The sequence below is a fragment of the Maniola jurtina genome, chromosome 4 (assembly GCF_905333055.1).
Source record: "Maniola jurtina chromosome 4, ilManJurt1.1, whole genome shotgun sequence".
NCBI lineage: Eukaryota > Metazoa > Arthropoda > Insecta > Lepidoptera > Nymphalidae > Maniola > Maniola jurtina.
The window spans coordinates 3,805,779-3,833,487 of NC_060032.1; the positions used below are offsets into that span (position 1 = coordinate 3,805,779).

The 27,709-nt window shown below is 36.3% G+C and overlaps 1 protein-coding gene across 1 annotated transcript in view; it reads right to left on the reverse strand.

The window, feature by feature from the left end:
• LOC123864643 (D(2) dopamine receptor A) overlaps positions 1-27,709 on the reverse strand; it is a 95,641-nt gene that overhangs the window by 24,871 nt on the left and 43,061 nt on the right. Inside the window, exons 2-4 of the mRNA XM_045905246.1 lie at positions 21,684-22,448; positions 18,034-18,136; positions 2,810-2,931 (exon numbers count right to left, since the gene is read on the reverse strand). Of these exons, the coding sequence (XP_045761202.1) occupies positions 2,810-2,931; positions 18,034-18,136; positions 21,684-22,368 (910 nt within the window). The 5' untranslated portion in view covers positions 22,369-22,448. The remainder of the gene's footprint in view (positions 1-2,809; positions 2,932-18,033; positions 18,137-21,683; positions 22,449-27,709) is intronic.

The following is a 27,709-nucleotide window of genomic DNA, read 5'->3' on the forward strand; positions in this document are numbered from 1 at the left end:
TTTACATTTTATATTCTCAAATAAATTATCACGCAGGTACATGACGTTGAATAAATGTGCTCAGGTGTCGCCGGTAGGTTTGGATCTCGTTTGGGAAATGAACGAGATATATCTGCAGTTTTTCCACGAGGAAAATAAGAAATTTATGTCACGCAAGGTTATTACTTAGCGGTTATCCAGTTTAATATAATAATATGTAGGTATATGTACCTATGAGTAGATCGGATGTCGACCACATAAGGGTGCTACGGTTAGCGGTTCCTTGCTGGTCAGCAGTAGAACTGTGAAGGAGGAACAAAGTTCTGAAGTACCTGAGCATACTCTCAAAAGTATATCCGATAAAAGACTGATAAACAGGCGGCTTTGCGACTGTGCTGTAAGTTGAACAATTTCGCCTGCGTAATCCATTGATCGCCAATAATTCTATGAGCGCGGCAATCTATCAAGTCTAATGCATTGAGATAGTACTTGGCAGACCCATCCTAAAGGTGGCAGCAGTACTCCATGCCAAACCAAACCTGAGCTTGGTAAAAGAGTAAGGCATTCTTGTTCAGAATACCAAGTTTTGTAGCAGCTGTTCGTGTTTTGGCTTTCGACTCGCATTTCCCAAAATTGAGGTTGGTTGAATTAACCTAGCCGGAAATCCATTCCAAGACCTTTCCATATTTACCATGATTGCCTCAGGGAGATAGTCGCCATTTTCTCTAGAAGATAATAATTATACTTTCCGCAAGAGCACACCTAAAATGACACTCAGTTAGAAATATACTCCTTATCAAACGAACCAGTTCTTCGCAGCGTCCAAAGCTCCTCGTAGTAAATCAAAGGAAATAATGAAGATATTTACGCGTGAAATCACTCATAAGAACGGAGCCCGACTCTGGTTCTAGCTCGAATGCTTTTGTAGACAGATAACAAAATACTTAGTTCTTGAAATAATGTTGCACTAGAATTATTGCTTATCCATCTGAACTAAGACTTAAAGTGTTCTAGAATGGTACTTGACCTAGGTTTTGTTTTTGTGGACTTCCACACCACTGTGTTGTATTAAAAGTTCTCGCAAGATTTCGTAGATTTAATGAGAAAGAAATTATTATAAGTCAGTCCTGGTTTGTTTTTTTTTTGCATTTTAAAGTTTTTTGCTAAGCTTTGCTAGAAAGAATTAGGAATTCAGTCCCTGAGCAGCAATTTTTCAATCGTCAAATAAACGGACGAATAACTTTGTCATTTCGACTGATTTTTTCAAAAATCTTATTTATTCGTCAGTAAAACATTTGGCGTTAAAAATCAGCCCTGAAACGAATTTAAATTCGGCGCTTCTTTGTATGTATTTGATTAAAATACCTATTTAAATTTACAACCTTTTAAATCAAAAGCTTTTTGTTCTGTGAATAAATGGGTACAAAGAAAAGCTATTTACGCTTAAAATCACTGTTTCAAAAGGCCCGAACTTCCAATTAGACTTGAAAAAGAAAAAAAAGGCCTTAGAGAGTGGGAATTCGTCAACTTTACCTACTGCGTCGATCTTTACGTCTCATTAGTTAGTTATAGCCATGTTATAACCTCATAGGTGTACCGTTTGACTGAGACGGCTCATGGGGTAGGATACGAGAGGACGATAGCAACATTGAATCAAAAAAGGTCTAATTTTATGCACTGAATTCCTTGGTTATTATGCTAGTGTCCAAAAATAGGAGTGTTACATTTTCAGGATTCATATAGTATGTATGTATGTGAGTTCTTTACTCTAAAAATTAATTTAAAACCAAATCATATAAACTAAATTAAATTATACCCGTTTATTGCACAGCTCGAAAGTTTTGCAATTATTTCCGAGTAGGTAGAGTTAAAAAAGGAATTCTTTGATCTAACACGATCTCAAGCAGGTTGAAGATGATGAAGTATTAATTGTTTATGGTTTTCATACGTTCTTTCATCTCGAGTCTAATGCACATGATAACGTAATTGTATCAGCACTGAGAATTGAAATTCTAATTATAGAATAAATTATGATGTACATAACGCTCGTGTTATTTTCGAATGCCAGACATTCCCAGAGATAATCATGCAGATTTGCCTACATAAAAAAAGATGAGTCATAAGAAAGTTCAGAGTCACTAAACGAGCGATGGATAAAGCTCTGCTCGGAGCTTCTCTACATGATCAAATCAAATTAAAGAGTTGGGTTTAGGCCATGTTCCACCATGCTGACCAAGAATGGCTGGCAGATTTCTCTATACTCCGAATAGTTAGAAATGCATGCCCGAGATCAAATCCCAAACCCCCAATTAGGAGGCTGACATTTTAACCACTACGCTATTACCGAAAAATGCATAGAAGCTTCGCTTCTGTCAGGCATCCCTAGATATTTTTAGGGTTCCGTATCTCAAAAAAAAAGGAACCCTTATAGGATCACTTTGTTGCCTGTCTGTCTATCGTGTCTGTCAAGAAACCTATAGGGTACTTGTTGACCTAGAATCATAAAATTTGGCAGGTAGGTAAAGGTCTTAGCACAAGTAAAGGGAATATCCGAAAACCGTGAATTTGTTGCTACGTCACAAAAAAAATGTGTTCATGAACGAATAATAATTAATTAGTATTTTCAATTTAAATACCAATTAGGGTATCATATCAAAGTGCTTTACCTGTACATTCTAAAACAGGGTTTGATTTATTTTTATGCATAATAGTTTTTGATTTATCGTGCAAAATGTTTGAAAAATACCCGAGTAGGTACGGAACCCTCGGTCCGCGAGTCTGAGTCGTACTTGGCCGGTCTTTTTTCAACACATGATATTTTTTTGCTTACCTAGAACTGTGATAGAACTGGACACGAACATGCTCAGTAACCAAACCAGAGCTATCTTGATGACGACAACCCGTTTTGTGGAATGATGGCGGCTCTTCAAAGGGTTTCTGATACCCAGGTACCTGTTGAAAAAGAAAATGGCATAAATTATTGAACACTAGCCGATGCCCGCGACTTCGCCCGCGTGGATTTAGGTTTTTCGAAATCCCGTGGGAACTCTTTGATTTTCCGGGATAAAAAGTAGCCTATGTGCTAATCCAGGATATTATCTATCTCCATTCCAAATTTCAGCCAAATCCATCCCGTAGTTTTTACGGGAAGGAGTAACAAACATACACACACACACACACACACACACATACAAACTTTCGCCTTTATAATATTAGTGTGAAATGTGATGAAAAAGATTAATAAAATTAAATGACTACACAAAATCAGTCAAGCGCGAGTCGAACTCGCACATGAAGAGTTCCGTATCATCACACAAAAAATAACGCTTTTCATGATTGTAGATCAAGTACCCGATCTACAATCATGAAATTTGGCAGGAAGGTAGGTCTTATACTTACTTTACTTGTGGTAAAGTAAAAATCCGAAAACCGTGAATTTGTGTTTACATTACAAAAAAAAAATGTGTTCTTGAAAAAATTAACTTACTAAATCGCATAGGGATGGCGCAGATCGTCATTAACTTGCGGGTTCTACAAAAAAGAGTTAGGTATATTGTACGATGGTACGGAACCCTTTGTCTGCGAGTCTGACTCGCACTTGGCCGTTTTTTCTGTCTGCAAGGATTCTAAGCTTTTTGTTTTAAACTTATTTCAAAGATCTGATTTTATCGGTCTTATCTTTTCACAGAGGTTCGAAATTTTTGGCTTTATTGGTTATCGATCCATGATATTATAATGAATGTTCTTTCGCCGAATTCAGGGATTGTGCTGATTAAAAAGCACAACCGATAATGAGAGAAATAATTGGAAATTCAAGATTTACAAGAAAATCAAGTTTCACCAGATAATTTATTCACTATCGTAATTTTCGTCTTGTTTCAGGAAGGTTTTAGTATTTACGTATATAATACGGCTAGGTATCATTCTTACGAATGAAACAATTCTATATCAATATTTTAGAGTTCCGTACCTCAAAAGGAAAAACGGAACCCTTGTAGGATCACTTTGTTGTCTGTCTGTCTGTCTGTACGTCCTTCGTATCTGTCAAGAAACCCTAGAGGGTACCCGTTGACCTAGAATCATGAAATTTGGCAGGTAAGTAGGTCTTATAGCACAAGTAAACGAATAAATCCGAAAACCGTGAATTTGTGGTTACGTCGTTGTTTGTGTGCAATAAAGATTTCCTCTATCATCTATCTATCTACACCTAAAATGCCTAAAATTAATACCCAGACAACCACCAGTTAAATCGAGTGACCATTACCACCCATTACTGCCTCGCCGCAAATCACGTCCACTTAAGACTGGTTAACCGATCTACGTGAGAGGCCGTGCCTACCGGATTAAGTTTTGTAGGCCCCAAATTCTCTTTTGCTACGAATTACGGAATTTAATCACTATCTATTATTTGACTGTAATTTATTTCGAGAGTCTAAGTGCTGTGAGGTTGATATTTAGTAAAGTTATAGAAAATTAGAGACCTATTACCACATAGAGTGTATGTTAAATTTTGAAAAAAATATTTTTTCAAGGCATCTTCAAGTCAAGAGTGAATAGACATCTTCATCTTCTTAAACCTTAAACATGAAAAGCGTGAGTCGAAAAAAATTGTTTACTTTGCTAAACAGGAATTTTAAAACCATTGTGAAGTTGCTTAGACAATTTTTGAAAAAAAAACTACAGTTTCAGAAAATAATGACCGCTAAATTAAGCTTAAATGTAATGTGATTAAATTTTGTTATCAATTATTTATTCTTGTTATCTTAATTTATTGTTATGATGAGTAATAATAATTTGAAATCAACCAAACAAACTAACTTTGACTTTGCTCATAGTTAAGGTACTGTTAAAACGAGACAGCGTTATACCGCTGGCATAAATCTGTCTCGTTTAAACTAAAACTTAAGTCTAAGCAAAGTTAAAGTGTGCTCCTCGATTTCAACCTTAGATACCTGGAGTTCAAAGGATCTTAAATTAGAGCATTATTTCTTAATTTATCTTTCTTCAAAAATGCCTTTTATTTTGGAGCGAACCTTCTAAATGAGCAAACTTAAAGAGAGCCATAATAGTTCGCGAACCAACCGCCAAATTTCGTTAAGATTACAGAAATAAATTTGTTTTCAGAAAAGTTTAACGAGCCATTACCGTTCCAAGGCCCTTGTACTATCTAATTGAATCATAATAATAAGGAGGAGCTGGCGAACGAAACCGAAACCGTGTACTTAAGAGGGGTCTCTCCGTCACTCGCTCCATACAAAGGTAATTCGTCTCTCATTGGAATACTAACCAATCATACTCAATGGAATTTATAGAAACGTTCCGGGAACTAATATCTATGCCTGTGGTTTACCAGATTTCCGTTAAAATATTCAATTTCAAAGTTACGCGGTCTTAAAAATTCACATACAAATCTTTGAGCCAATGTAATTTTAAAACTACCTATTTTTAGAAAAATCTAAAACACCACAGGCACAGATATTAGTTTCTAGAATATGTCTGCAAAATTACATGGACTTTGGTTGCTTAATATTCAAATGAAATGGTCACCATGAAACTTAAAAAAATAACAACGCGTTATTTCTTGTACGATGGTACAGAACCCTTCGTATGCGAGTCCGACTCGCACTTGACCGTCATTTTTAATCCGGAGAGTTCCGTTTTTCCACTATGACGTACGGATTACAGAACCCTAAAAATAAAATAAACGGCAAAACAAAGTTTTTCATTAATAATATACAAAACATTACGTAGATTAATTAATTAGTGTTTAGTATTTAGTGGACTTAGCAGCAAATTATTTACTAAATTCGTTTCAAATTACCGCTATAAAATGTATTTTCTAATTTTCACCAAAATTGATTATTATTTCATTACTAGCTGTGCCCGCGACTTCGTTCGCGTGGAATAGTGTCTTTTCGGGCAGCATATACTCTGTACGTTAAAAATATTATATCAGGGGGCACGGCAGTGCCCCCGCCAAGACGAGCCAAACGGCGGCCGGGGCGCTACGTAGTACCTTTTTCTCGAAGTGTTTCGCCGTATTTTCGACCCGTCATAACTTCGGTCTGGATGACGCTAGAAAGCTGAAATTTTCAGTATAAGGTGTCCTCAGCAAACTTACTAAATATACTAAGTATCAAATATCTAGCTTTTATGGTTACAGATTTATTGGTACCTAAAATACGCCGTTTTCGTCCCTCACTGATGATCATCACAATTCATAGTCTGTAATTCTAGGGTACTTCCAGAAGTCCTAGAAGGCTGAAATTTGGTATGTAGACTAGAATTTGAGTACAAACTACAGGAAAATTAAGAAATTGGCAATGCCCCCCCTCTACGCCTCTTATGAGAAAAGCAAATCTGTAAATTCTGTCGCTAGAATGCTGATATTTTCAGGATAAGATGTCCTTGGCAGATTGATTAAACGCATTGAGTATCAATTGTCTAGCTTTTATAGTTTCAGATTTATTGAAAGTCAAAACTTCTAGTCTGTAATTCTAGGGTACTTCCCGAAGTCCTAGAAAGCTGAAATTTGGTATGTAGACTAGAAATTGCATACAAACTACAGGAAAATTAAGAAATTGGCAATGCCCCCCTCTACGCCTCTTATGAGAAAAGCAAATCTGTAAATTCTGTCGCTAGAATGCTGATATTTTCAGGATAAGATGTCTTTGGCAGATTGATTAAACGCATTGAGTATCAATTGTCTAGCTTTTATAGTTTCAGATTTATTGACAGTCAAAACTTCTAGTCTGTAATTCTAGGGTACTTCCCGAAGTCCTAGAAAGCTGAAATTTGGTATGTAGACTAGAAATTGCATACGAACTACAGGAAAATTAAGAAATTGGCAATGCCCCCCCTCTACGCCTCTTATGAGAAAAGCAAATCTGTAAATTCTGTCGCTAGAATGCTGATATTTTCAGGATAAGATGTCTTTGGCAGATTGATTAAACGTATTGAGTATCAATTGTCTAGCTTTTATAGTTTCAGATTTATTGACAGTCAAAACTTCTAGTCTGTAATTCTAGGGTACTTTCCGAAGTCCTAGAAGGCTGAAATTTGGTATGTAGACTAGAAATTGCATACAAACTACAGAAAAATTAAGAAATTGGCAATGTCCCCCCTCTACGCCTCTTATGAGAAAAGCAAATCTGTAAATTCTGTCGCTAGAATGCTGATATTTTCAGGATAAGATGTCCTTGGCAGATTGATTAAACGTATTGAGTATCAATTGTCTAGCTTTTATAGTTTCAGATTTATTGACAGTCAAAACTTCTAGTCTGTAATTCTAGGGTACTTCCCGAAGTCCTAGAAAGCTGAAATTTGGTATGTAGACTAGAAATTGCATACAAACTACAGGAAAATTAAGAAATTGGCAATGCCCCCCCTCTACGCCTCTTATGAGAAAAGCAAATCTGTAAATTCTGTCGCTAGAATGCTGATATTTTCAGGATAAGATGTCTTTGGCAGATTGATTAAACGCATTGAGTATCAATTGTCTAGCTTTTATAGTTTCAGATTTATTGACAGTCAAAACTTCTAGTCTGTAATTCTAGGGTACTTCCCGAAGTCCTAGAAGGCTGAAATTTGGTATGTAGACTAGAAATTGCATACAAACTACAGGAAAATTAAGAAATTGGCAATGCCCCCGCTCTACGCCTCTTATGAGAAAAGCAAATCTGTAAATTCTGTCGCTAGAATGCTGATATTTTCAGGATAAGATGTCTTTGGCAGATTGATTAAACGCATTGAGTATCAATTGTCTAGCTTTTATAGTTTCAGATTTATTGACAGTCAAAACTTCTAGTCTGTAATTCTAGGGTACTTCCCGAAGTCCTAGAAGGCTGAAATTTGGTGTGTAGACTAGAAATTGCATACAAACTACAGGAAAATTGAGAAATTGGAATTTCCCCCCCTCTACGCCTCTTACGAGAAAAGCAAATCTGTAAATTCTGTTGCTAGAATGCTGATATTTTCAGGATAAGATGTCCTTGGCAGATTCATTAAACGTACTGAGTATCAATTGTTTAGCTTTTATAGTTTCAGATTTATCGACATTCAAAACCTCTAGTCACAAATTCTAGGGTACTTTCTGAAGTCCTAGAAGACTGAAATTTGGCATTAAGTAGGAATTTCAAGAATTATGAACAACAGATAAATTAAGAAATCGGGTCCCCCTTCATCCCCTCGTATATGAGATGCATATCTGTAAAATCTGTTGCTCGAATACTAAAGTTTACATGATAAGATGTCCGTGGCAGATTTATCAAACGTACCAAGTATCTGTGTTTCCTGAAGTCCTAAAAGACTGAAATTTGGTATATCTGCTTCAAAATTGAGTTGCAAGATTCCATCCGAACAAACATACTTACATACGAGTACATTGCAAGTTGAATAAAAGCTTTTAAAAAAAGAGGTAACGATAGAGAGTGGGCCATGAAAATGATGTACCTACAAGAAATAGATCCAAAAAAAATTTAGGGCACCTGCCAAAAAGAAATGAAATCCCACCAAAAACATTTCATGTAAAAAGTTAGCCAAGACTCACAAGTTCATAATGTTTTCACTGTTAAAAAGTTATGAGATCTCTAGTAGAGCCAAGCCCCTAGCTGATCTTAGATTTGTGCTGGCCATGGGACCTATCCCAAGTCCAAAGTAATATAGCTCTTAAATGTTCTTGACTATATCACATTTATAACAATAAATAACAAATCACTCTACTTACAAGCTCTGATTCTACAAACCCTATATCTTGGTAAAAAAAGTACGGCTTGGCCGTTTAATGTTCGTAAAACTATTACATGACATAACATATTAAACGTTAAAAGTTATTAAACGGCCAAGCCGTCTTTTTTTACCAAGATATAGGGTTTGTAGAATCAGAGCTTGTAAGTAGAGTGATTTGTTATTTATTGTTATAAATGTGATATAGTCAAGAACATTTAAGAGCTATATTACTTTGGACTTGGGATAGGTCCCATGGCCAGCACAAATCTAAGATCAGCTAGGGGCTTGGCTCTACTAGAGATCTCATAACTTTTTAACAGTGAAAACATTATGAACTTGTGAGTCTTGGCTAACTTTTTACATGAAATGTTTTTGGTGGGATATTATATATCGCCGTGATTCTTTAAATTGACATAACTTTTTCATTTATGAACCGATTGACATGAAATAAACACTAAATGTTAAGTGAAGCTTACTACAATATATTAATGAAAATTGTATCTAAATCGAATAAGCCGTTTCTGATATTAGCGTGCACAAACACACAGACAAACAGACAAAAAAAAATTAATTACAATTTCGGGTTCGGCATCGATATAATAACAACCCCTGCTACTTTTTTTTATATATTTCCATTGTATAGACACCACTTTTCTACAATTTTATTATATGTATAGATTTTCTAAGTAGAGCCATCAAAAGTAACTGCTCTTTTAAGTAGCGTAGCAAACATCAAATTCTATTATCTCGTAGACAGTGATAGTATAAATTTACGGTCACATACCGCAGCATCCATACAGCATACAGTATCCATAAACCTGCATGCGCCGTCAAATGGAAATTTATAGCTAGTCTCCTAATTTAAGAGGGTATTATGGAAACGTCTGCATCTACTCCTTAATAATTTCGGAATGCTCCATAAACTTAATTACTTGTTAGCACGTGCCAAGGAAAGAGAGAGGAAGACCCGGGGACGGACATAAGCTACTTTTAATCCCGGAAAATCAAAGACTTCCCACGGGATTCCGAAAAAACCCATCCGCTTAACCGATTTGTATTAAATTTGCTACCGAGGCAGCTTGCGTCCCTGTAATTGATATAGGCAACTTTTTATCCCGGAAAATCAAACAGTTCCCACGGGATCTTAAAAACCTAAATCCACGCGGACGAAGTCGCGGGCATCCTCTAATAGTTCTATAAATTCCGAAGTCAAACACAAGTGGCGCAGAACTGTAGTGTAGAAAAAAAATATTGACATGCCAAAGACAATATTTTTTTAACCCCCGACCCAAAAAGAGGGGTGTTATAAGATTGACGTGTGTATCTGTGTGTCTGTGTATCTGTGTATCTGTGTATCTGTCTGTGGCATCGTAGCGCCTAAACGAATGAACCGATTTTAAATTAGTTTTTTTTGTTTGTAAGGTGGCTTGATCGAGAGTGTTCTTAGCTATAATCCAAAAAAATTGGTTCAGCCGTTTAAGAGTTATGAGCTCTTTTGTAGTTTTCTTGTAGAAAAGAAGGTTAGATAACCGTTAGGTTCATAATATTATGTCAATAGACAAATGTCAAGCTGTCAAGATGGACGTTGCCTAAATACATAATTATTTATTTGAAAATGATGTTTTGGAAAACTCAAATACTTTGAATCGTCGGGGGTGTTATAAATTTTTAATTTACACTTGTATCCAAAATGAATACATTAGACTACATGCATATACTGCTGAACATAGGCCTTTTTACAAGCGCGTCACCAAACACGGTCGTCCGTCTTTCTTATACGCCCACTTTCAGCCACTTTTTTGAGGTTATCAATGCAGCGAAGGTTAAAAATATATCCTACACTCAAAGTAGGTATCCTACACTGCGATTCTCGGTACACAATTCCACGCAGTCTTCACTCCAAAAAAGTTACCACTCAATAATTATGGAACAAACCGCGCTGCAACTTCAGTTAGCTAATACTTAGAGCTACGATCTCCTACGAATTTCTTCGTCACTGTAATCTCTGCTATTTAACAAGTGTAAATTAATCATTTCACAACACGAACAATCGAAAAGTAGCCACACTTAGTTTGTGTAAAACCGCCCACATGTCTGCACTGAAATAATATTAATTACAAGTGTAAATTAAAAATTTATAACACCCCCGACAAGTGAAGGTTACAGTAACTAGAAAAGAGCTGATAACTTTCAAACGGCTGAATCAATTATCTTGGATTATAGCTAAGAACACTCTCGATCAAGCCACCTTTCAAAGAAAAAAAACTAAATTAAAATCGGTTCATTAGTTTAGAAGCTACGATGCCACAGATAGATACATAGATACACACGTCAAACTTATAACACACCTCTTCTTGGGTCGGGGGTTAAAAATACTATAATAATTTCTGACAAACATTTTGTTTATCAGAATAATTATTGTGTGTCATACACAAACAATGCACATCATGCAAAACCACATTACGAACTGACGGGTCCCTCACCACAATTCAAAGTGCACGAGATGGACCGCTTATATTTTATTGCCAGATTTTCAGGCTAGGCTGTGTTAATCCATCCTACATAATATATGTATTATAATAATATGTTATAGTCAAAATACTTGTCTGGTCAATACTACTTTTAACTGCTAAAAACAGACAAAAAAAATTATGTACCTACTTTTGATATTATACAGACTGTTAAAAGTAGTTTTAAATAAAAATATTAGTTAATAAAGCTGAGCTAGAGCTTTTAAAAATGATTTTTAACCTCAGTCTCCCGGCTCCAGGAAGTCTTATCCGTTCTTCCCCTAGTGTTTTTAAATGGGATACGCCAGAAGGATCACTTTGTCTCCCTTTCATTCAGCTTCACCGATTCCTACTTCTCTTTTTAACCCCCGACCCAAAAAGAGGGGTGTTATAAGTTTGACGTGTGTATCTGTATATCTGTCTGTGGCATCGTAGCTTCTAAACAAATGAACCGATTTTAATTTAGTATTTTTTGTTTGAAAGGTGGCTTAATCGACAGTGTTCTTAGCTATAATCGAAGAAAATCGGTTCAGCCGTTTGAAAGTTATCAGCTCTTTTCTAGTTTTCTTATACTTAGAGGTTTTTCTGTCGGGGTTTTTTTTTTGAGTTATTAAATATAATATACTTACCTAGATGGTGATCAAAACATACAAAGTTGTAATGATTTGGTTGGTTTTGTTGCGTAGTAAGTTTAACAAGAAATCTGTTATTAGGATTGTAAAACTCGAATGACTACGACAGTAACTTTACGAGCAAGCTGGAACAAATTAGCTTCATTTACTTTCGCCTCTTATATCATTTGTTGGCAAAATGTTCGGGAGCGTTTTATAGCCGCGTAATTCGGAAGATTATAATAATATCAAGGTTATAAGCCTAGCTCTTTAGTACCTACCGTTTTAGCTACAAATCTGTAAAACTAAGTGCACCTGCGAAAACATACTAAATCTAGTAGTTTAGTGAAATCTTATATACTCCTTTCTTTCTAAGCCGAAGCCGAAGCCCAAGCACAGAATGGATATCTGCTTGTGTGGCTCAAGTATTAAAAAATATGACAGCATAGCAAAAAGACTTCACTTAAATTGGGCTACTTTTTTCCAGCCAACAGAAAATCCATTTAACATTATTATCACTTACCTTTTTTTATCGTTTCATACTATGTTTGAATACTGAGCGATATTATAATGGCCTTTTACATAAAACATAGTAAGTAGAAATGAATTCGCACACTTAGTTCCTCAGCCCAACAACTCGTGTGGTGTATATGACGCCTAAAAGCCTATAAAGGTTAAATTCTTTAGGGGTGAGTATAATACAATTTTCATTTTGTTCAAAATTTACCTTCGATGAGAAGTCATTTTTTTATAGGTTAAGTGGAAAAGCGGGTTACCTTTTGAATTGAACGATGTATTATTAAGCGTCTTCACTGTAAGGAGGTGACAAAAGCTTTGAATAAATATATGAGGGAACGTCTTTTGTCCTCGAGACATCCGGTAGAAGGTGACTCTTGAAACTAAAGCTAATAGAACATAGAAAGTACTTTGGGCGGATTTTCGCTAAAGGATGGGGCAAAGATAATATGCCTACTCAAAATATCCCTTTTGTGTGAGAAATTCGTGGTTTTGGAATATCCGGGATTAGACTGGTATACCTAACGATACATAACTTTTAGAGTTCCCCAGTAAAAAAAGAAACCGAACTTTTATAGTTTCGTCCAGACCGTCTGTGCGTCTGACTGTGTGTCTCAACCATTTTAAAAATAAACTTTAAAGGGTTGATGATTGAAATTTAGACCAATTATCGAAATGTATTATTTATATACAGATATATATTGTAAAGAAAAAATATTTAAGTGTAGGTACTTCCTGCCATGAAAAGCATTCAGTCAAAAAAGTTAGCCTATTATTATTTACCTTCTATATAGTGGTAATATTCAAGAAGGTACATCAATATTTTTTTGTTGTTTGTTTTATAAGTATTTTAAAATAGTTTTGAGGTTTCTTAGGCCGTCCACCTAATGGAATTCATTGTTCACCTAATGGGATCCCATTAGGTGAACAATGAACATACTGAACATGATAGGAGATCTAGCACATGAAGAGCCTTGAATTTCAATTATTTGTATTATTAGGTATAGACATAGGTAGGATAGGTAGGTAGGTATAGAATTAGTAGATAATAATCATATCGCTGGGTATACATGGGAAATTTCTTTGTGACTAGAACATAGCCACATTTAGCTCATCTCTAATATTCTAGAGACGACCGTCTTCAAACATTTACGGCTCAGCGCAGACTAAATCCGCAATAACACGGAATATGATGTTTTATCATGTCGCGGTATATATTTTATGGGCGGGTGATTTACCTAAACATTTATTAAAGCTTAAATTTTGTGTGAACGTTTCGGGCATTTCGCATGACTATGTTTTATAGCAATACTAGAGGATGCCCGCGACTTCATCCGCGTAGATTTAGGTTTTTAAAGATCCCGTGGGAACTGTTGGATTTTTCGGGATAAAAAGTTGCCTATGTCAATTACAGGAACGCAACAACCTCGGCACCTTTCATACAAATCGGTTAACCGGATGGGTTTTTGGAAATCCCGTGGGAACTCTTTGGATTTCCAGGATAAAAAGTAGCCTATGTCCGCCCCCGGGATATAAGCTAACCTAATCGGTAAGCTAATCGGTTAAACTGTTGGGCCTTGAAAAGGTAGCAGACAGACAGACAGACAGATAGACAGACAGACAGACACACTTTCGCATTTATAATATTAGTATGGATTTAATGTGAGCTTAAAGTTTTATATTTGGACATATTTAAGGAATAGATCCTTTCTGTCATGCTAAAAGTATTGTTAAGTACAAAGTGTGGCTGAAGCTTAAACCCTAATTCGCACGAGCGTTAAAAAAGCGTTGCGTTAAAACCCGGTGTTGCGCTGAAAATACAAAGTGCGCGTTAAAAAAGTGTTGACGTGTGAATAGATACCTACTTGGGAATGCATTTGTTATATTTGAATCCTTTTTAACGGACATTAAAAAAGCTCTCGTGCGAATGAGGCCTTATACTTAGTAGTTTATTTTTAAACTAAATCGATTTGTAACATGTTTGTAACTGACAGAGAGTCTTCGCTAGAAACTAGAATTATAATTTAGCCGAGATACCTAGCGCTCGTTATAGAAGCACTACATCAACTGCAGAACTAAATGTGTATTTAATGAAATCCGTCCTGAAAGACAAATTCGCTCCGAACTACTTCCCATCTGCTTCCTCGACGATCGTGTTCGCTTAATTCAAAGCTTCATTGTAGCTCTACAAGGCTACACTATACTGTAGTCTCTCTTATTTCATTTTGAATTAACTCGGTTCATGAAATTCCCTCTGTTGGTTAGAAATTAGAATGAAAGCAGGAAAAAAATGTCCCTTCGGCGGTGTTCCCACTAGATTACAACATGGAGTTATTCAAGGGGCGGACCAACAAATTCCTGAAAGACCGGCAACGCACGGCGGTACCTCCGGTGCAGCAAATTTTCATGGACGGCGGTAATCACTTAACATCAGGTGACTCGCCTTCTCGTTGCTCGCTAATTTTCATTAAAAAAAATTGTATTGCTGACCATGTTATGTTTTCAAAAGATGGAAACGCCTCAGTATGAAACTAGAAAGTAGCCGTTTTCGTATCATACCCTCTTTAACCATTTAGTGCAAGAATTTTTAACCCCCCTTACTTTACTTTACTTTTCGATGATATAATTGCCATTGCTCAGCTGGTCAAACAGGGTTTTATAAAATTCAAGACGCAATCGAAAAAAAAAAGATTCCTATTAGGTAAGTAGAGAATGTCTGTGTACAGATTTTAAAAGCATCTGTATGCTTAGATAGTTGTTTAAATAGCACAATATGTTCCCACCCCGTTCATTATATTTCACAATATGCTTTCACCCCTTCCATTTGTATAAATACCCATTTTGTTTACCCAAATGACACTACGCCCCGGATAATCACTTTCATTGCTATCATTGAGTTCCTCAGGGTCTTGGCTCCACTTGCGATATGTCGTTCAACAAAAAGTCGCTTTTCCCTATTTTGGATGGATAAACTAAATTATATCACCGACGACGCACAGTTTTCTTATTGTAAAAGCCAAAAAGCTTCTCATATTTTACAAATATCCTCTTACAACAAGAGATAAAATATTCAGTTATAGCTCTCTCCACCGTGAGTCTTTCACCAAGCCGTACTCGTATTTTATCGGTTTTTGTCGTGCTCATAAAAGTTTTAGACCGAACTGAACGAACGACATGTGAGCAGCCTTGTGGTTGACTTGCCCGTCTGAGAGCCTAAGAACCTCCTCTTTGAGAGGCCGAGAGTTCCTCCATTCCACTTCCAACATGCATTTTAAAAAATTAAATACCATTTGCTTTAACGGTGAAGGCAAACATTGTGAGGCAACCTGCATGCCTCAGTTACCATAACGCTGTCAGTGGTAAAATGTCGCTGGTGAAGCTCTACCCTAAATTTTGAAATTGTTATGACATCTCGCTAACGGCTATGTTATGGATATTTGTATGTAAATGATTTTCTTCTCGGCTCGATCGCATCATAGTGGTTTATTTTAATGAATATTGCTGTGTACATGTTAATGGAGGTTACTGGTATATGGTAACGTTTATGGAGTAGGCAAGCAGGTTATTTGGAGATGTTCGGCTTTACAGTTAGAACAAAGACCTATTAAAGCAATGCAAGTGTTATTGATTTAATTCCTTTTAAGAACTTACTTGCAACCGTTTGTCATGGAAAGCACTTTTCAAAGAGTCATAAGCTTTGCAAAATACTGAATTAAGACAGAAGCATGGCACATTATCTTTCTTTAGTTCGTTCGTAAGCTTTAGTTTTAAGTTTACCTAATTAATTATCACCATTACATCATTATCTTACAAATTCCACAATTGACAATCGAACAGTGTGCAATGGTATCCAATTTGATTAAATGCTTTGAGTTTCCGTTATTATCTTTAATTTTAAAACAAAAAGTCGCTAGTGCAGTCCAAACTTTAGTCTTGAAATTGTTAAAACGCCTCGCTAACGGCTATGTTATGGAGATTTGTATGTAAATGATTTTCTTCTCGGCTCAATTGCGCCGTAGTGGTTATTATTTTAATGGCGCCTGAAAGCTACATTGTAAATGGTAATGAGGATTAGTGGGTATTTGTGGTATTTGGTAACGCTTTTGAAGTAGATTATTCTGATATTCTGAGCGTCGTGATAATGTTCTGGTAGTGGTTCAAACGCGTGAATCACTAGATCTCACCACAGTGAGCAGAGGTATCTTCTCGGAATGAGAAAGGCTTAAAGCCACAGTCCGCCATGCTGGCCAAGTATGGATTAGCAGACTCACACACCTTTGAGTCTAACATTATGAAGGACTCTCAAGCAAGCAAGTTTTCTCGCAATGTTTTCCTTCACCGCTAAAGCAAGTGATACTTACACTCACAAGCAAAAAGTAACTCTAGCAAGCGTAGTGTGGGACGCCCTCCAGCACGATGGACCGACGATATAAAGCGGCTGGCTGGAAGTGGCTGGATGAGGAAGGCTGAGGATCGGGTATGGTAGTGCTCTGTAGGGAAAGCCTATGTCCAACAGTGGACATCCACAGGCTGATGATGATGATGATGAATAACTCTAAAAAGTTAGCGGTGGGTGCCCAGGATCGAACCTCCGACCTCCCGAAGACGACATGTTAACCACTAGGTTATCGTGGCTCGTGTGCTAATGTAGGTACTTATTGCGCATCAGGTGCGTGTGAAACATGCAATGAGCTTTTAACAGCTTTTCCTTTGTTTAATAAAGGATAGTGACTCAATTAACACTCGATGCAAACCAATTCGTTTCGTAATCAAATCGAACTTGCTTAATATCTAGCGTTATAGTTTAATTCAGATTGCTTTGGATGACAGAGATATGATAGGCGTTAAGTTTTCTGAAAGTCATCATCACCACCATTATCTACCAATAGGCGTCCACTGCTGGGCATGCTGGGCTGGTCTCTTGTGGGGAATTTAACACGCTACGGTCGTCGGTCTTGCGCCGCCTGAATCCAGCGGCTCCCTGCGACTCATTTGATGTCGTCTGTCCACCTATACTGAGGATTTTTCCATCGCTCGCTGCGCTTTTCAGTGCGAGGTCGCCATTCAAGCACCTTGGGACCCCAACGTCTATTGGTTTGTTTTTCGAAATATGCGCCCCGCGTTGCCACTTCAGCTTCGCAATCCGTTGTGCTATGTCGCTTACTGACTTCTATTCTGACTTGATCACGTAGAGGAACTCCAAGCTCTCTCCATCGTCCGCTAAGGTACCCTGAGAATTCTAATAAGGCCCATACCTTAAATTTCCACAATAGATTTAACAGAAACCGTCCACTTACAGTTTTATTATTAGGAGCTAATGTCCGCGACTTCATTCGCGTGGATTTAGGTTTTTTCAAAACCCCGAAGGAACTCTTTGATTTTCCGGGATAAAAAGTAGCTTATGTTTTAATTTAGGGTATAATCTATCTCCGTTTAAAATTTCAGCCTAATCCGTCCAATAGTTTTTGCGTGAAAGAGTAACAAACATACGCACACACATACACACAAACTTTCGCCTTTATCATATTAGTGTGATACAAATAAATAAATTAAAAATAATATGAAGTAGAATATATAGTTATAAGTATAATTATTTGGTTATGCATTTTCCGTCATAGCCACGTAATAAATCCTACAAAGAGGGGGTAATTGAAAGAAAATCCCCAATGAAACAAGTAAACAACACCAACCTGCCGATACTGATGAAGCACATGTGCATAATGCTCGCCGAGCACGCGAGCACATCACATGTCACGTACACGTTGCACCACACTACGCCCAGCGGCCAATAACCTGCACAACAGACGATATTAAACCTTATTGCTTTCATTACAAGATTCAGTTTCATTTGATAAAAAATGAATTTTGTGTACCGAATAACAATTCCCAATAACCTGCACAACAGAGGATATTAAACCTTATAGCTTTTAACACAAGATCCAATTTCATTTAATATCAATCATATAGTATCGAAATACCCATAACGTGAACGGCAATGGAAAATGGGCTTTATTTATATGTGGAAAAGTACTATATTAGGTAATAGTTGTAAAGTATTCGATAGAAGAATTTTTCATGAAACGAAGTGAAGAGTGAAGTTTACAGTGTAAACTACATGCAATATTTGCATTAGGGCCGGTCGCATATTGGCTACTAGTTATTATAATACATACAGGATGTAACCAGAACGCTAGCAAAAACAAAAGCTGAATGAAGGGACGACAGAACAAGTTTTCTGGCGGAGCCGTTCAAAAAACTGCACATCCATGGACAACGGGAGGAATTTTCGCTATCTGCGTTAAACGGGCATATGGCCAACGAGGTGGCAGTATATAGGGAACCTGGGACTTATAAGAACCACAACGCTCATCACTCTGCCAGGTAGGTCAGCTCATCCACGTTAATCTAGGTAGGTACATAATAGACTCACTCTATTATCATCCTAATGACTCTTAATTCAACACAAAGAACGCCTGGCGCAAGGTTGCTCAACATGCTCTTCTCAGTCTTGGGTGCGTTTGGAACCCTCGTAGCTTTAGTTTTAGGTTTACGTAATTAATTATCATCACTATATTATCATCTTTCAAAACTAACAAACCTAGCAAAGTACCTACTTTGAATAAATGATTTTGATTTTTTGATTGATTTTGCACGTAGATGTTGTTATTATCATCTCACTTTGCAGTATGGCATTAGATTTTCTTGCATATCAAAGTTTAAATGCACAGGCGCGGTCAATAATACTTCCAGTTATACAGTTGCTGTCGTGCTTTGTTAGGATCGCAGCCCTTTTTAACATTTGAAAAAAAGTTAAACATTATATTTCCTGTTTCAAAACAATGTAAATCATTTATGTACATGATTTTAAACTTATACTGACCGCTGAAATTACAATAATGTATAATGCATCAGAACTTTACCCGCGGGAGAGTTTCGAACGAGTGGAAAATATTATAATTCCATTTTTCTCGTCTAATGTACTGAGTTTATAATAGCCTGTTTGCTATAAACTTAAACACAAAAATTTTCTTTATTCAATTACCCTGCCACAACTTTTAAATTTATTTAAATATTTTGCAACATCTGGTTGGAGTGGCATGCCAGCTCGTTCCCTTGTGTCCTGAATTTGACTTATTTTGTATACAAAATACTTACGACGAATAACTTTGCGTTTACTTATCTTGTAGATAACAGACTTATTTACATCTTGTTTGCGAGGCGTGTTGAATATTTTCTTTGCAAAAAACTGTACAATATGAGATAATTTATAGAGTCAACGTCTTAACCTTAAGCCTAATGTACACTAGAAATAAAACTTGCAGAAGTAAGTTTTTTCGCTAATAGATAAGTACTTCGCTTCAGGCAAATATAGACAAGTAAGAAAAGCGTGGTGCAGTTTCGTATTTCCTTCATTATCTGAATCATGCTTTCTGATACCACATGCAGGTATTCAGGCTGCGCCACATAAATTGATAGCAAAGAATGCTTAAACATAATATATTTTTGGTGCTAATTAATTCCACACGCTACTTCTACTTACAGTATATAGGTTAACAGTTCTCGAACACTCTAGAATATACAATCTTATTTCCGATTGTCACCTGTATAGCAATAAAGATTCTACTGGTGTACTGGTAGTCGGAGGTTGGTTCAAGGGAGAAAAAAGCTGGTGGATCATCTGATGTTAAGTGATTACCGCCGCCCATAAATATTTGCAGTAGCAGAGGAACCGCCAATTCATTGCTGGCTTTTCAGAAATTTGTTGGTCCGCCCCTTGAATGACTCCATGTCCGCTCTTTTTTAACTCAGATACAAGTTAGCTCTTGACTGCAATCTCACCTGGCGGTAAGTGATGATACTAATGTACTAAGTGATGATTTTGAGTCTAAGATGGAAGCAGGCTAACCTGGAAGGGGTATGGCAGTTTTCATAATATGTATTATAATTTCAACATTCATATCTCCTTATTCAAAACGGAAAAACCAAGTTTGAGAGTTAGCCTTTCCGTCTGTGCCCTCAAAATACCTAACCAGGTAACTACAATAATATGTGACCACGTAAAGGTAAAGTATAAGGCATTATTATACAACTCCAGCACTAAATTATGCAATATTCTCAAATATTTCAGTATTTCACGCTTAAATTGGCCATGCAGTACCCACTTATTGAGTCGCAAATATTGCATTTCACTCGGAAATAAGGGAAATTGTATGGAAAATTTAATTTAAGTGTGTCACACATGAACGACACATGATATCGACAGTAGAATTCAATTTCATTCTGAAACATACCGGACTCGCTTTCGCCTGCAACTCTGTGGGTTTTTGTTAAATACTCTGTATAAACCCTTACTTTCCGGGCAGTTAAACAAATAGATTTTATACCAAATAAATTTTTAAAAAGTGCTTTACCTATGTCTTTGTGCATTTAAACTATTCCGTATGAGCCCTTATTGTCCGTTTTCCGGAATAAAAATAAGCATATTATTCTGTCTTATTGCATCTCCTGACACAAATAATAGAATCCTACTTATTAGTAGACATGTATTACATGCGAAAGATTGTATGTAAAAATAAATAAAAATCTCTTGAACGTACAGGTAAAGCCCTTTTATAATATGATATCCCACTTGGTAAAGTTTTCTTACTTTGAAAATTGAGACACATTTTATTTTATATTATTTTATAGGTATACCCATCTTATACCGAAACATTTTCAATAACCTAAGAGGATAATATACATAATGTAATCGAACATGCATCAGCTGTGTTAGTTTTCATGTTACGAATATGAAGATGTACATTTTGATCAATTTATCATAGTTAGATGTCTAGAAGTATCGGTACACTTTTAAATTACAAGAAAATGTTTTCATGCTTTTAATATACCTAAAATGAAGTTTGTTATAAAATATCTTTTTTCGTTTTTTGTAAAAAAAAATACCTGTGGCGGCGTCTTTTAAATTGTTCTCACGGGATACAAAATTTGATCCAAATAATAAGGTACGATATTTCTGAGAAATAAATTACATTACAATTACCTAGTAAGTATAGATAAGTATGAAAGAATTGCTGCAGAGTAAATAATTGAAAAAGAAATATAAGAAAACTATAAGATAGTAGAGATAGGTACTTTCTAGATATGAGATTGTTTTAAATGATTTGTTGAAATATGCATAAATGCAATCGTTTATGATTTAAAAAAAATCTGCTAATCTTGCGAAGTGGATGCCACATAGTAGATATATAAGTACTTTTTAATCTATCAGGTAATGTTACAATGTAATCTCCGAAATTTGGCAAGGCATGCAACCAACGCAAGAATTAATCGACGTTCTTACCTAAGAATCCTGGAATAGCTCCCATTGGCATCACGAACAAGCTGACGAGCAAGTCGGCGATCGCCAACGACAGCAGGAAGTAATTCGTCACATTCTGCAATCTTTTATCCAAGCACACGGCCAGACACACCAATATATTGCCAACACCACCGGCCACTATGAACAATATCACGAACAAAAAACTCCAATCATACTCCACACTTATAAAATTATCCGTCTCATTCCTCATGTCCCACTTACACTGAAAAGTTTCATTGAAAGAATTACTATTAAAACTATTTAAAGCATCACTGTATAGTGTTCTGTTTGAGTCATTGAAACATGACAACGTGTTCCAGTCACAAATGTTTAAATCAGGTATCTTCAACCACAAGTTCTTTATGGCACTCTCGTATAGCGTTCCTAGCATATTCAGCTTGAGTCGAGAGTTGCATAGAGTGTTGTTGCCGAACAGATCCAAGGAATTATTCGTGCACTTGAGGCAGGTGTAGGAGGTCTCATTTTGAATATCCAAATTCAATTCACAGCTATATTCTATAGAACTCCCGTAGCTCTTCGGAACACATTCAAGACCGTTGACAATAGTTTCGTTTGCACAACTGGTGCCAGAGATCAATTGGCATTTCAAATCTTCTAGCGTGGGGTCTAGTAGATAAGTGAAATTCGTCATATCCGGCTGGTTCATTCCATTTTCAGGGTATTAGGTAACTCTCTGTCGATGCATTGTTGTGAACTGCCGGTTGCTCTGCGATTTGCTTTTGCAATCTGGAACAAATAGAAAATTGTATATTAGGATGGTAAGTAAGTGAGTTGATTAAATTATCGTCGTCATAATTTAAACATAGCCGTAATAGCCTAGTGGTTACGAGTCCTCCTCCTTTGCCTCCTTTTCGGGAGATTGGGGATTCAATCACGGCACCACTAACTTTTTGGATTTATGTGGGTTAGCAATTAATTAGCACTAATAGCTTGTATCTAAAATATCTTTAGGAAACCTGCATGCGGGGGAGTTATCTATAATGTTCTCAAAGGTGAAGTCTGCCAACCTAGTGTGGCGGACTTCACCATCACTAAACCATTCTCATTCCAAGAGGAGACCTGTACTCAGTGTTTGCGATATTTCTGCATTACTTGCTGGACTTTGCAAATTCATGCTGTATATTTGTGATTGAGTTATCGAACAAAATGAACCTTAAACCGTACAACCTGCTAAATAAGAAAGGCACAGATTAAACAACACCTTTTTTCTTTTTAAAGTAATGAAGGGAGCCCTTTGCCCAAACGAAGTGAAAAGGTAAGCAGAAAACAAAGTGGGAATTACAAAGCACTTCTGCGGATGATAATCCGCTTTCCTTTTGTCGTTGAAAGGGAAGGGCAGTTGACTGGGGCTCTTTTGCATTTCGTCAAATCACTGTTTTTAACACTTTTAACCTACTTCAATGTAGCTTAAGCCCCAGAAAAAATTTCTTTGCATATTCTATTCCATCTTAGGCTCCATCTTATGCTGCATCATCACTTGCTAGCAGGTCTGATTGCAGCAAAGCGCTTTGTTTTCGGAAAATCAAAAAGTTCCTGGGAGATTTTTAAAAACCTCAATACACATGGCTGAAGTTGCGGGCATCATCTACTAGGTTTAATGATAGCTTGCATCCTGGAGATGGATTCTACTACACTCTATCCCGCAAAACCAAAGAGTTCCCACGGGATTTTTAAAAAGTTTTTATAAACGACGAAGTCGTCGTATATTAAAAACAAAAATCCTAATAAGTGAATCCACGTGACACAAAAACTAGTACCTAAGTACTTTTAAAAAAAAAATTTTTAACCAAATAATAAGTGTGGGTACATCATTCTGCTTGATGCTTATTCAGGCCTACGGCTAAGTCTGGCAATTCAAAGTTAATTTCTGTACAAGTTTTTCTTGTAAATATTTTATTTACTAGGTATTTCACGTAAATATATTCATTTATTCATAAATAAATTAAATTGGAGCTCAAACTCGACAAAGTGTTTTTAAACATAATTCTTTTCGAGGAATTCTGCAGTGTTTGAAAAATACTCGGAATTTATAAAAAAATTCAACCAATATAATAAAATTTTGGTAGAGATTTTATATCATGTAGACTTCATATTGCTAAAAGCGTTTTTATAACGTGGACACTTGATACTGGTTTTTAAAAATTCGTTACAACGACGTTTTGAATTTAAAACAATTTAAAGTTTTAATAAATACTAGAAGATGCCCGCGACATCGTCCGCGTGGATTTCGGATTTTAAAGATCCCTTGGGAACTCTTTAATTTTCCGGGATAAAAAGTAGCCTATGTCCATCCCCAGGATATAAGCTAACTCTATACCAAATTTCGTCAAAATCGGTTAAACTGTTGGGCCGTGAAAAGGTAGCAGACAGACAGACAGATACGAGTACACTTTCGCATTTATAATACATAAATATTATATTATAATATTAATATGTTCTTGTTTTGTTCCGCATATAAATACAACTCACTATAAACTTTAATAATAATTATATATAGGGGTTGTTGAGAAATTACGAATAAATAGCAATAATAAATAATCTAGCGAATACGGGTATTTATTTTAATTTCCAGGCTTCGTTGAAAAATGATTTTTACTAATTTCAAAGAAATTCTTAATATTTATAAACCTATTTGAAATAGCCTGCATCCCGGGATGGACATAGTATGGTTTTTATTCCTAAAATCATGGAGTTCTCACGGGATTTTCAAAAACCTGAATCCAAGCGGAAGTAGTTGCAGCATCATCTAGTATTCTATAAAAAGTCGTCTTTTGTTAGGAAAAATAACGCTTAAGTAAAAGTTTTTCTGATTTCGGAGCGATCCAATAGCTACGAGTATTTCTAAAAGATCCGATTTTGCTGACACATATGCTACCTAGCTAGTGTAAAGTAGGTACTCACGCCCTTTGTAATCGTTCATGACAAAGGGTGTTTTCACTCTCCTGTAGTTTCAGCTAACGTACCCGCTGTCTGCCGAGCCAACTACACTACTACTAATGCTACTATGGTACTTTGGTACAGAGTTAGCTTATACCCCGGGGATAGATATAGGATGCATTTTACCCCTACAATTAACGAGTTTCCACGGGAAAACTTAAATCCACGCGGAGGAATAGTCTCGAGCATCTGTATCTAATCCATACTAATATTATAAATGCGAAAGTGTGTCTGTCTGTTTGACTGTCTGTCTATCTGTCTGCTACCTTTTCACGGCCCAACAGTGTAACCGATTCTGACGAAATTTGGTTAGCTTATATACCGGGGACGGAGATAGGCTATTTTTTTATCCCGGAAAATCAAAGAGTTCCCACGGGCTTTCTGAAAATCCATCCGCTTAACCGATTTGTATGAAATTTGGTACCGAGGTAGCTTGCGTCTCTGTAATTGATGCAGACATTTTATCCCGGAAAATCAAACAGTTCCCACGGAATCTTTAAAACCCTGAATCCACGCGGATGAAGTCGCGGATATCCTGTAGTATTCTATAAAAAATGTCGTCCTTTGTAATATAGAGACTATTACCTACGCTTAAAAAATAAAAGTTTTCATGATATCGGGGCGATCCCATAGTTATTTCTAAAAGATGCAAAAATTCGCTGACACACGCTGGCTAGTGTAAGTACTCATGCCCTTTGTAATCGTTCATTACAAAGGGTGTTTTCACTCGCCTGTAGTTTCAGCCATAGCGAAGCGAAAATTCGTATGTCTATGGTTTCAGCTAACGTACCCGCTGTCAGGTCTCAAAGCGTTTCCTTTGAAACCTCTCTAAGCCTATCCACTCAAAGTGCTGATGTATGAATTTCGTGCAAATCCATTTACATTGGACGATCCGTTAATAAACACTTAATATTTTTTTAGTTGCTGCTTGCGATATCGGCCATGTGGATTAAGATTTGTCAAAATTAAGTGCGAACTCTTTGATTTTCTGGGATATATATAGCATATATATCTTGGTATATTATAGCATATGTATAATTATCTGAGCTATTTACTTGAAATAGTCGTGCATCCACCAAAAATTCAGTGCAAATTGTTGACGTACTGAAGGATAAGATTCCGTTGCTGTATCTATCTATCGTTAATTTCTCCATGAAGCCTCTACATGATGACCCCATGAACTTTGTTTCGTGAGAGAATACAGTTTTCTTAAAAATTATCAAAGTATCAAAATTAGAATTTATTTATTTAATGTAGGATTATATACAATTAGTATATTTATACTACGTATGTGACTCTGCTGTCCTGATACTCAGCAGTTGCTCTTTTCAAATCATAGAATGTTACTCGTACAATAAGTAACAATGCATTATGCACTACGACCTCATCGTTGCTTCCATGCGATTCTGTCATCAAGCAATTCATCAGTTGTATCTTTATCGTGTCTCTTATCGTGCTTATATTCTGCTTATATCGTGACATGTAAAAGCGTAATTTCTTCAAGGAAATCCATACATTCGTCGACCTGGTTGAACCCGCTCTGAGCGGTTATGACTAATGATGCATGAGGCTTACGACGCAAATCGTTATATTATGATATGTGCTCTGGCACGTCCGTCATAGAGAGAATTACTATCGAAAGAATAGGTAATAATAATTCAATAATAATTTATTGAACTTAAATACAAGAACGAGTTTACTACCCTCTGCACTAGGAAAGACCTGTATTATTGCAGAAGGTATACAATAATACCTCAGGAAAACAAGGTAGCTAAACCTGAGGAATACAAAATTTTCTTAATTTAAGCACCAAAATCTAATAACGTCCCATCCAAATCTACATCTATATTACATTCAGAGTTAAAAATTTAGGTGTATAGGTACATTATACCTATTATTATAAGAAGAATATATTAACCATCTCTAATCCAATGAGAACCTCACCAACGTGTCAATACTTTGTAGCCAGCGCAGGTAGGTATAGCAGAAATTTTCTAACGACGTGATACTTATGTACGTTTTCTTAGCAGGTCAAATTTGAAGCTCTGCTTTTAAAAGTAAAGTTTAGAGTGCTTATTTACCACTAATAACCGTCGCGCTGCAACTTTGCACGGCAAACATATAAATCCTCTTTAGTATCCATCCCGTAAAAAATTCGGAAAATCCAGTCTTAATCCTTGTCTGTATAACTATCAAAACTAAACTATATAACTAGCAAAAACTATCAAATGCGAGTCGAACTCGCACACAAAGGGTTCCGTAGTATCATACAAGAAATAATACTTTTAATTTTTTTTTAATTTTCATAGCGGTCATTTTGAAATATTTATTTGTTGCTATAGCGGCAACAGAAATGCACATTCTGTGAAAATTTCAACTCTCTACCTATTGTGGTTCACAAGATACAGCCCGCTGACAGAAGGACAGACAGACGGACGGACAGCGAAGTTCTTATAATAGGGTCCCGTTGGAACCCTTTGGATACGGAACTCTAAAAAGAAACATTTGTCCAAAATTTCATCTGTATAAGTCGTAGTGTTTAGGCTGGGTGTTGAGCCAGTCAGCGATCGAGTCAGAACTTTTCATTCTTATCCCCCGACCCAAGAAGAGGGGTGTTAGAAGTTTGACGTGTGTATCTGTTTACCTGTGTATCTGTGTATCTGTTTACCTGTGTATCTGTCTGTGGCATCGTAGCTCCTAAACTAATGAACCGATTTGAATTTAGTTTTTTTTTGTTTGTTCTTAGCTATAATTCAAGAAAATCAGTTCAGCCGTTTGAAAGTTATCAGCTCTTTTCTAGTTACTGTAACCTTCAATTGTCGGGGGTGTTATAAATTTTTAATTTACACTTGAAACTTGTATTTATAATATGTATTGATATAATCTAATCATAGCGGCCATGAAAACGAAGAAATAAACAATCAAGATCTACTATAGAACTATGTCGGCGACTATTAAATTAAAAATGCATGTAATAAAATTTTCAATGTTCGTCGAAATGCCGACGTTTAGTGCTCTCCTTTCTTGAAGTATTATGAAATGTACGATAT